At 36.2% G+C, this 11,012-nt stretch overlaps 1 gene segment (V, D, J or C); it reads left to right on the plus strand.

The window, feature by feature from the left end:
• The first annotated feature begins 6,944 nt into the window (after nucleotides 1-6,944).
• On the plus strand, nucleotides 6,945-8,894 carry LOC127158927 (Ig heavy chain V region 186-1-like). The segment is given in 3 exon segments: nucleotides 6,945-7,029; nucleotides 8,139-8,306; nucleotides 8,788-8,894. Coding segments are annotated over 3 exon segments (360 nt in total).
• The last annotated feature ends 2,118 nt before the right edge of the window (nucleotides 8,895-11,012 follow it).

The following is an 11,012-nucleotide window of genomic DNA, read 5'->3' on the forward strand; positions in this document are numbered from 1 at the left end:
AATATTCACTCTACCTGATGTTCTGTTCTTACTTCTATTTTATTTTCAATAGGAGTGAAAGGTCAGAATTTGGAGTCCATTTCTTCTGTATCAGTGGTAAAGTCTTCCCTGTAGAGGATCAGGATTTACTTTCGGAAACCACTCGACATGCACTGGGTCAGACAGCAACCTGGAAGAGCACTGGTGTGGATGGGCCAAAAGTTTTGAGGGACGAATAGAAATGACTAGAGACAGTTCAAAAAACATGGTGTATCTGAAACTGTCTAGACTCGCAGAGGAGGATTTAGCTGTGTGTTTCTGTGCAAGAGAAGCACAGTGACACAAACCTGTGTGCAAATGGTACAAAAATGGGTTTACACAAACACACTTGCAGTGTAAAACTGCATTTCTCATCTGTGACAGTAGGTTGCAGTAGAATCCAAGTAAAGTCCACTTCACAGTGACTCACACCATTACATTTTCTTTTAAACACCTTCTCAACATTTAATCAAGCATTATATAAACATCATTATACTTTTCAGTTCTTCAAAAATGTCATGAGATAAAGTTAATTTCACAAACATTCTAGTTAAGGTTAGACTCAGTCATTTAAGTGAATAAAAAGCCTAAATATGTACTGTAGATATAAATATTTCATACTAATCAAACATTGAAAGATGTAATCAGTGTAATGAATGTTAATAAGCCCTTCAAACACTGGATTCTGGTTATCATCTTTGCGTAAAAGATCATCTGATCTTCCATCATTTCCATATCATTATGCATATTCAAAATAATCTATGATAGGCTGCAAGTATTTATATCCTGCTGAACTGAGTGAAGCTGTAGAGTCATATCAGAATCAGAATCAAAAGCTTTATTCGCCAAGTGTGCGCTAACACAAGAGGAATTTGTTGTGGTTTTTTAAGGTGCTCCTGGTACATACATACATACATACATACATACATACAACATTTAAATAAAATAAAAAACGTAAAAATAAATAATAATGTATGAATCTGGAACAGATGATTTATGTACAGATTTGTGCATTATTTTCTCTATATACAGCTATATAAATAAGAGATGTGCATGAGTATTTACATAATAATACTACAGAAAGAGACAATAATTAGAAATGGAGAAAGAAATACAGAAATGAATTGTAGAACCCAGATAATGTTCATGTTTATCTGTTTAGACTGGAGATGGCATTTAGGAAAAAGCTGTTTTTATGTCTAGATGTTTTAGTGCTCAGGGATCTGTAGCGTCTGCCTGAGGGGAGAAGTGCAAACAGGTTGTGTCCGGGGTGAGAAGGGTCTTGGATGATGTTTCCTGCCCGTTTCTTCACTCTGGAGATGTATAAGTCCTGAAGGTTGGGCAGGTGCACACCAGTGATTCTTTCTGCTGTCCTAACAGTCCGTTGCAGTCTTCTTATATCTGATTTACTGGCTGCCCCAAACCAGACAGTTATAGAAGAGCACAGAACTGACTCAATGACAGCAAGATGAAGAATATACTTTTATTCATAATTTTGTTCAACCTAAACTGTGAGTTAATAAAATATGTGTGTATAGATAGATAGATAGATAGATAGATAGATGTGATTGTTTAATTTATTCTTAAAAAATACAGGCCCACAATGTCAAAAAATGGAGTCCATTGAAAGCACAGTTGTGAAAAGGCCTGGAGAAACTCTGACTCTGTCCTGTAGAGGATCCGGGTTCAGCTTTGGCTGCTGTAACATGCACTGGATCAGACAACAAGCTGGAAAACCACTTGTGTGGATGGGTCTGGGCTACAGTTCTGGAAGTGGACACAAGTCAGATTCCTTTAAGGCGAGGCTACAAATCAGCAGAGATGATTCAAAAAGCATGATGTATCTGAAACTGGGTGGACTGAAAGAAGAGGACACAGCTGTGTATTTCTGTGCAAGACAAGCACAGTGATACTAATGTATGTGGCAATGGTACAAGAACTGGTGTAGACACAGTTATAATTTAAAACTGCAGTTCACATCTGTGTCAGTAGGGTTCAGTGCAACACAAGAAGTCGTCCACTACACACACACAAACTACACAGTGACTCATATAGTCACAGAATACTTTATTTTAAACTTCCTAAAACTTGACGAGACACTAATCACAATCAAGACACATTTTAATATTTTTCTCTTTACTTCATAAACACTCTAATTCATAGTTTATTAGTTCATGTATGTGTGTAAATACGGTTTAATGCACACATACTGTCCCTTTTTTCCAGGATGTGCTGCTGATCTGAAGCCTAGTGCTGATTGAACACAAAAGTAAATTCATACTGTAGCTTGTAGATTCATAGAGCTGTAAACTATATAATATCTGTGTGTGAAAGGGTAAACGTCAGTACACTTCTCATGAACAAACATTCAATGAAAAAACAAAAATGTACAGTTGAATGCAATGTTTAATAAGCATCAAACAATAACAAGATTAGAAAAATTCTGATACAAAACTAATGAAGATGAATGTAGATTGCATAATAGCCTCATACAGCTAGAGCTAGCAAGTTTTGCTGTTTATGTTTTATCGTAATGGCTGGATCTGAATTTAAATAACTTAACATGAATAATTAGAATAACCATATTGACTCTTAACAATTGCAGTGACAACAGAAACAACAATAATGCAGATGATCGTTGTAATAATGGCACAAATATTGGCAGCCAGAGCACAGCGGCTGAATTTCTTTGCTCTTTTGACATCTCTCCTGTACTTGCTGTTTACTGCCTGTGAATATAAAAATAAAAGATTTTTTCCCACAAAATCTAACTGCCATTTTATCATAATATATGGCAAAGATATGGCTCTCAGAGTCAAAAAGTCAGTTTCTGAGTCAGTTTTGACCTGAGCCATTACTTACAATGTAGTAATTGTTGCTAATTCCTTACCTTCAAGGAGCATATCAATGCAGCCGTACCCAGAAACAGGAAGTTGCAGAAGGTGATGGTGAACACAGAACAGCGTAAGTAGTCTTTCACTTTTACTTGGACTTTGCGAGGACCTTGGCGGTTGTACTGGATTTGACGATTCTGCTGCATTTGGCGCTTTGGATTTCCAGCTTTTGGACAAGGTCTTTTAGTCTCAGATTCTTTATCTTATGCCCTCCCCATTATCATCCTCCATCTCTAATTCATAATCATAATCCATTTCCATCTCCACATCACAAAAGTCTCCTTCTGGAAATTCAATTTCTGGAATTTCAATTTGAAAATCTTCCATTGTCTGACTTTAATGAACAGAATTATTCCTCAGGGTTAGTGACAGGTAGATGGTACCACAAATGGCTCATATAATCTGATAAACACTTCCTGCATATTTTTATACAGGACTTACATAAAGGCCAAAGAGCAGGAAACCTACATTAGGGTCAATAAGCAGACAAGCCACAGCTGTGGTCTACAGTGAAACCTGTGATGTGTTTTATAACAAAACTCAAATAATGTTTGAAGATGGAAGTTTTGGGTATATTTTCATAGTTTTCAGACATTATATGTCTGCTATCTGTACTTACAAACATGCAGTCATCTTCACTAATACTGAATTATCATAATAAAGGGAAGTCATACAGGTTTGAAATGTGAACAAAATAATATATTGTGCAAATGTCTAAATATTTTTATTTATTCAGGTGAATGATATCCATTGTTATTATAGATCTACTGAATTTTATTATATGGACAGAAACAGCTGAAAAATACATGTATATGTACATACATACAGGTGCATAAGAATGTGAGAATGAGTAAATGATGACAGAATTTTGATGTTTATAGTTCACTGTCCCTTTAATGGCACATACAGATATTTGTTATACAACACCTCTTTAACTTATGACTCTGTCAAAATGATTAATGGCATTAATATGTTTAAAATGTTTTGGTAGCATTTAAAATCACCTTTTCTAAGTTGCGTTCAGTGGACATGACAGGCTGCTCTATAATGCTGTGTTGGATGTTTGTACCGTAGAGGAGACAAACTGAACGGCAGATTTAAAGTGTCCATTGTCTCTTAAAGAAACACAGACACTCCTACCAGACCTGACAGTAAGTTTGTAATATTTATTTTTCATAGTCCAACAGTCTAAAAACTATAAACATACATTATATTTATGCTACTAAACTGAAATATAGCACTGTCAACCCTTCATTAGACCCTTAAATCAGCATTATGGGGAAAGTATGTCATGCTCCTATAATGTGGTAAAACACTGTGTGCTTGTTTTTCTTGTTGCTGGTTGTCCTACATAAAGACATAAAAAGGCAAAATAAGTCAACCTCATTCACATCTGTGGTCTATGTATCATTTCTAGATAAGCATATTATAGTGGTAATACACTTTAAAAAACGCTGGGTTGTTTTTTCAACCCAAATGCTGGGTTGAGACCGCTGGGTAAGAAAGTTGGGTTAATTTAACCCAATTTTGGGTTAAAACTGGTCTTAATTTATAACCCAGCGGTGCTGGGTTAGGAACGCGGACTCGAGAGAGAGCAGGCACGTCGTGTCCACGGTACGTCAAAAAAGTGCGAGAAGCGGCCATTTTCTCAGCGTCTGCAGATGGAAGTGAGTGAAGGACGATTTTCGGTAAGTAAAGATTAAAAATTGTAAAATCATCATTCATTATGTGTGTCCGGGAGTATTTTAAGACTTGGAACGCGGGAAAAGTCAGAAAAGAGCTTTTATTGTAAAATACGCTGACGCGGTTTTCGCCTCAGAAATAGTCTTAACGGCCTCTTCTACTGAACGGAAGAGATAGCTTTAATACAACGTCTGTGAGTTTCATATGTCATATTTACACAAGATTTAGGTGTTAATAGAGGGTTATTAACCGATTTACATGTTAATTCGTAAACCTTTTTTTTCCCGCGATTAAACTTAAAGTTAGTTTTCTAAAGAAAACGGCGTCGTGTAATGAAGACTAGCTTAATTATTGTAAGGCTCATTAAGTTTTAATTGTTAAAAGTAATGTTTTGCATGTAATATTTCAGACTTGTTGAGCTTTGAGTCTTCATTGTGCCCGCGCCGGGAGTTAACGACACGGAAGGCCGCGTGTGAGAGGAGGCGATCGGCTCAGCTTCTTCAGAAGAGACGGAAAGACGGTATAAGGCAAGTAAAGGTCATAATTCCGTCTAATATCACCTTTTTTGACTATTAGTAAAAGAATGGTTGCATTTTTTTAGAGATTGAAAGCCAGAGACATAGGAGAGCTTCATTTTTTTCAGGATTAATGTGTGATTTTTAGAAAATGCATGTTTCTGTTGTCTTCTGCCTGTTTACTTCACATTTTGATACAACAACAGTATGATGACTTGTTCACATTTTATTTAAACCATTGATGTCCGTTTTTTGCAGAACTCAACTTAGGGGCTAACACCACAGGAGCCTACTTGTGTGAGGAGGCGATTTTTCTGAGCTTTAGAAAAGAGGGAAAAGTGATTTAAGGCAAGTAAAGGTAATAATTTAATGTTATATTTTAATTAATTAATTTATTTATTTATTTGTCTAAGAGTAAAAATATGTTTTATGTAGATGTTCAAAGCCAGAATCAGGATAGATTCATTCTTTTTGATTGATACGAGCTATTTGTAGAAAATAAACATTTCCATTGTCTTTTGCCTGTTTACTTAATATTTTGATGCAAAAATAGTATGATTACTTGTTCACATTTTAAATAATTGATGTGCATATTTTTCATTGCAGAACTCAAACCAGCTCTGGAGTTAACGGCACGGAAGGCCGCGTGTGAGAGGAGGCGATCTCCTCAGCTTCTTCATAAGAGAGGGAAAGACAGTATAAGGCAAGTAAAGGTCATAATGTCATAATTCCATATTATATATTTTTTTGACTAGTAGTAAAAGAACGTTTACTTTTTTGTAGATGTTGTAAGCCGGAGACATAGGAGAGCTTCATTCTTTCAGGATTGATGTGAGTTATTTTTGAAAATACATGTTTCTGTTGTCTTCTGCCTGTTTGCTTCACATTTTGAACAGTATGATGACTTGTTCACATTTTATTTAAACCATTGGTGTCCGTGTTTTTCATTGCAGAACTCAAACCAACTTTGGAGTTAACAACACAGAAGCCTATTTGTGTGAGGAGGTGATTTTCTCAGCTGCTTCATAAGAGAGGGAAAGGCGGTTTAAGGCAAGTAAAGGTCATAATGTAATGTTATCAGTTTTTTTTTTTTTTTTTTTTTTTTTGTCTAAGAACAAAAGCATTTTATGTAGGTAAGCCAGAGACATAGGTGAGCGCTTAATTCTTTTGAGATTGATGCAGGTTATTTGTAGAAAATACATGTTTCTGTTGTCTCCTGTTTGTTTGCTTCACATTTTGAACAGTGTGATGACTTGTTCACATTTTATTTAAACCACTGATGTCTGTGTTTTTAATTGCAGAACCTAAACCAACTTTGGAGTTAACAACACAGAATCCTGCTTGTGTGAGGATGTGATATTCTCAGCTCGTTCATAAGAGAGGGAAAGGTGGTTTAAGGCAAGTAATGGTCATAATTTTTTTTTTTTGTTTGTTTGACTGTAAAAAAATGTTTTATGTAGAGGTTAAAAGGCCAGAGACATAAGAGAGCTTCATTCTTTTAAGATTGATGGGAATTATGTTTTAGAAAATAAATGTTACCGTTGTCTGCTACTGTAGTATTCTAAAGCACTGTGGTAGACAAAGACAATAAACAACCACACAATATGGTTGAAATAATAAAACAGTCTAGTTACCCATCCTTACAGAATTGGATGCACCTCTGTTTGAAAATGGTTACATTTGAACTTAATATTTTCTTTTTTAAATGTTTTTCTATTTTAGGCCACTGATGAAGAGCAGGTGGTGACTGGGATGAATGCTGGACAAAGAGGAGAAATGATCTTCCCCCAAACTGATGCAACGGTGGTTTTAAAGGAGGAGGCCACCCCGGATAATGTCAAAGATTTTGCACACCTTTGCTGAGCTGATGGGACTTCATGACTACATCAACTATCTTAAAGAGATTAAGGAAATTGGCAGTGATGCATTTTCTGTATGCAGTCATGGACTGTGAAACAAACCGTCTGTAAAAACAAAATGTCAAATGCTCGTTCTGTGTTGTTCAGTAGAAATGGAGTTCACACTCATTCATACACATACTCACAATACTTCACACATTTGCTTGTGTTAAATGTTATAATGTCAGTGTTAATGTTGTGGTTTTATTTTTAGTTTGTGTTTAAAAAAAAAAAAAAGAAGAAAGAAACTATTAACTAATTGTACAATTATTGTAGTGTTTTTTTGTACAGTAGTTTTATACAATATACAAAATTTACCAGACAAAATAGTCAGCAGATGTTCAGTGCTTCATTTATAAACTCTGTACCTGCTAATGCCATATTTTTTCTGCATTTCTTTTCACATGCATGTTACTTTTGAATGTTTTCTCTTGTTGTAGTTTTTAATAAACATTTATCTTTTGATAGTCATTCTGTGTGTGTTAAAGTGATTTTATAATGATAAAGATTTGTAGATTTAATGCCTAGCTCAATTTTGGGTTCATTTTAGCCTAGCAGTGTAGTAATTTTAAACCATAAAAAAAGCAACCCAGCATGCTGGGTCAATCATTCAACCCAACTTGCTGGGTCAAAACAACCCAGCGCTGGGTTTGTCCCTTTTTTACCCAGCGCTGGGTTGCCAAAATAACCCAAATTGGGTTGTTTTTAACCCAGCATTTTTTAGAGTGTAGCAGGAAATGATAGGCAGTACTCAAATTAGCTTTCAAACAACCTGCAGCCTTTGCTTGTGCAATAGTTTTCTTTATGAAATATGCTGCAGTTGTCTGCAGGGATGAATATAATTGAAAGCAAAAGATCAAATCAGAGTACATGCTTTTGCTTGTGAAGAGAGAGGATTTCCATGATGCAAATCTTTCATGACTCCTCTTTATTTACGGATGTGCACATACACAGGCTAATTATGCTGCATATGTAGTGCACAGTTAACAGAAAAAATTAAACATTGTGAATGTGTGGATACTGTTGCTGCTCTTTTCTGCAACACCAAATATGTTATCAGAAAATGCTGCAACACTGTTATTAATTTTCATATTAAACATTGTTTTGAACTCACATGCTTCTTTCTCCAGGTGTCTACAGTGTTGAACTCACTCAGCCAGACTCTAAAGAACTAAAGCCTGGTCAACCTTTGAGTCTCTCCTGTAAAGTCTCAGGCTATTCACTGTCTAGCTGTAGCTACTGCACACACGGGATACGACAAGCTTCTGGAGGACTGGAATGGATTGGAAGAGTTTGTTGTACTGGAGGCACAGACTATAGTGAAAAACTAAAGAACAAGTTCAGCATCACCAGAGACACTGTTGTGTTTTCCCCTCCTTCCCGTCAAAGATTCACTTTTGAGACTTGGGTTGTGATGCCAAAAGATAGACTTTATTGCCAAGGACAATCAAGCCGAGTTGTCTATATAGAGAACTAATCTTTACTTGGTTGAGGACAGCTTTTATACTGGTCTAGTCACGCAAACATGTCACCCTAACTCATAGGGGTGGGGGGTCCCTAGGTAAACACTTCCATGGGAAACAGATGGTTTTCCTTAACAGTCTCTAAAATAACATGAGATATAGCTCGGCTAGGGGGCCCCAAATATCAATCATATGGGCCTGTCTATTTTTCCATACTTATGGGCTTCTTTCATCAACATGGAATGTGCTTGCCCAGCAACACATAAGTAGGATTATAATGGTAGATTAATTTGGACACAATTCCTCTATATTTTAGTTAATAAAATCTTCTTCAACACGTCCAGCAGCACTGTGACAATAACAGGCCAGAACATGCAGACTGAAGACACAGCCGTGTATTACTGCACACGAGAGTCACAGTGACACAAAACAAGAGGCATGCACAAAAATATCCACAGAGAAAGACGGCTGTAAAGTAGGCAGTTACTTACATAAGAAAGAAAAGTATACAACTTAATCTATAGTGCAATACGTAATTTTAAAAAAGTGTGATTTTAGACTATGTATTACTGTGCCATATAATAAAAGTGGCATAAAAAGGAGGGAACGAGAGACAGAATACAGAGCCCATAGCTATTTGGGAACTTCACCTGAAGTTACATTTACATTTATCCGTATCCACAGCTAAAAAAAGGGCATCAGGGAAGGTCACCTATCACTGAATATTGTGAATATATTGTTAAATATGCATTATAGTATGCATTTTGTTTTTTTACTTAAAGTGCCCCAATTATGCCATTTTAAAGGTTACTAATATTGTTTTAATAGACTCCCAAAACAGGTTTACATGTATGCAAGGTCAAAAAACATTTTAGTTTTCTCCAAAAATAGATTTAATTTTACCCCATTTCTAAATGATTCATAAACGACTGGTGAGAAGCAGTTCGAAGAATCAGTCTCTCTAAACCCCTCCTTTCCGTGAGCCCTCGCTGCTGTGATTGGTCAGATGGCGCAGTCCTTTATGATTGGTCTACTGCGTACAGCGTGTCGGACAACGAAAAGCCCATTGCCATAACTGACTGACAGTGGCTGATCGACAAGTTAGCACGGGCTATCGTGGAAAGTGCTCACAATTTGCTTTTATAACCGAACCGGGCACACCTCTATGTTGTAAACTTCAACATTGTATAATGCATTAAACGTCTTTCACACCGAACGCGGAAAGCGCTGCGCTGACCGCTGGGTTCAGTTCAGCCCTTCAGAGCACAGCGACAAAAGTTCATTTGAACAACTGATTTGAACTTTGTCCGCGGCGTGCGCGCTCCACTGCGCGTCCGCTTTGGTCGAGACCGAAACAAGTCGTCCTGGCGTGGCGGAAGCAATTAAAACGAATGGGTTTCATACACTGATCTATATATATGACTGGATCGCTCATTGTGTTCTAAAGTGCCATGAGGCAGTGAAGCCACCGGAAGTGTTCGATCCGCCATCTTACTATTCCCTACCGACAGAGAGCACCATTGACGCACAGCTAAACCACTGACCTGAAATCACCCGATTTTAAGCGTATCAGTCACACAGGACTAGTTTTTATGATATGTGTATGTAAATTAATTTTTACTTAAAATCTTATCTACAGTATTTATCGTCTTTTCGAACAGGATAAGCGATGTTTTGAAATCGTTCAGGTGGGTGTGTCAGCTGCGCATTTGCCGACACAGTTCTGATCTTAGCACAAAATATATTTCTTAACATAAGGAATTACGCAGGAAATAGTAAACATGAACATATATCTGGAATTAGTATCTAAAATTGATTCGAACATATAATAAAATATACAATACAAGCCTGTTATGTTGCTCTATGCTGTATTGAAATTCAAATCTTGGAAATAAAGCTTGATGTCTTTAAATCCGTACTAAATGAAATTAGTCAGCGTTATTCCTCCAAGTTATGATGTGCATATTTTAATGTCCCTAAGTGAGCAACATCTATTTTAAACTCTTAAAGATTGCGCAAATTTTATTATATTAAGTGCCTTAAATTACATTTATCTGACTATAACACTACCTGATTTTGCTCAATTTCGTCAATGAAAATAGTCTGAAATAAAGTCACAACAAGCGGCATCTCTATTCAAACACAGCTGTGTTCCGTTGAATGAACGGGCGTTTTTAAACGAATCTGAGTCATTGATTCAATTACACATTCCTAAAGAGAGTCGCTTCATTCCTGAAAAAATGATTCAGTGATAAAATCAGTGACTTAACGCCATCTGCTGACAGTTTTAGTTTCATTTTTAACGTTTCGTTTTCATTTTATCTTTTTAGTTATTTAAATCATTTTAAAATGTTATATTTAACATTTTTGCATTATTAACGTTTATTATTAACTTTTATCTCAACAGGAATGTTATGTAGGCTGAATTAAACGTTTAAATCATTACCTGCTTCAGAATGATGTTAATGAAATCATTGTTGAAACATGCATTTAGCCTGTAACGTTACGAATAAAAATACTATAACAAAACAGCACAAACTG

The sequence above is a fragment of the Labeo rohita genome, unplaced genomic scaffold, assembly GCF_022985175.1.
Source record: "Labeo rohita strain BAU-BD-2019 unplaced genomic scaffold, IGBB_LRoh.1.0 scaffold_1788, whole genome shotgun sequence".
Taxonomy (NCBI): Eukaryota; Metazoa; Chordata; class Actinopteri; order Cypriniformes; family Cyprinidae; genus Labeo; species Labeo rohita.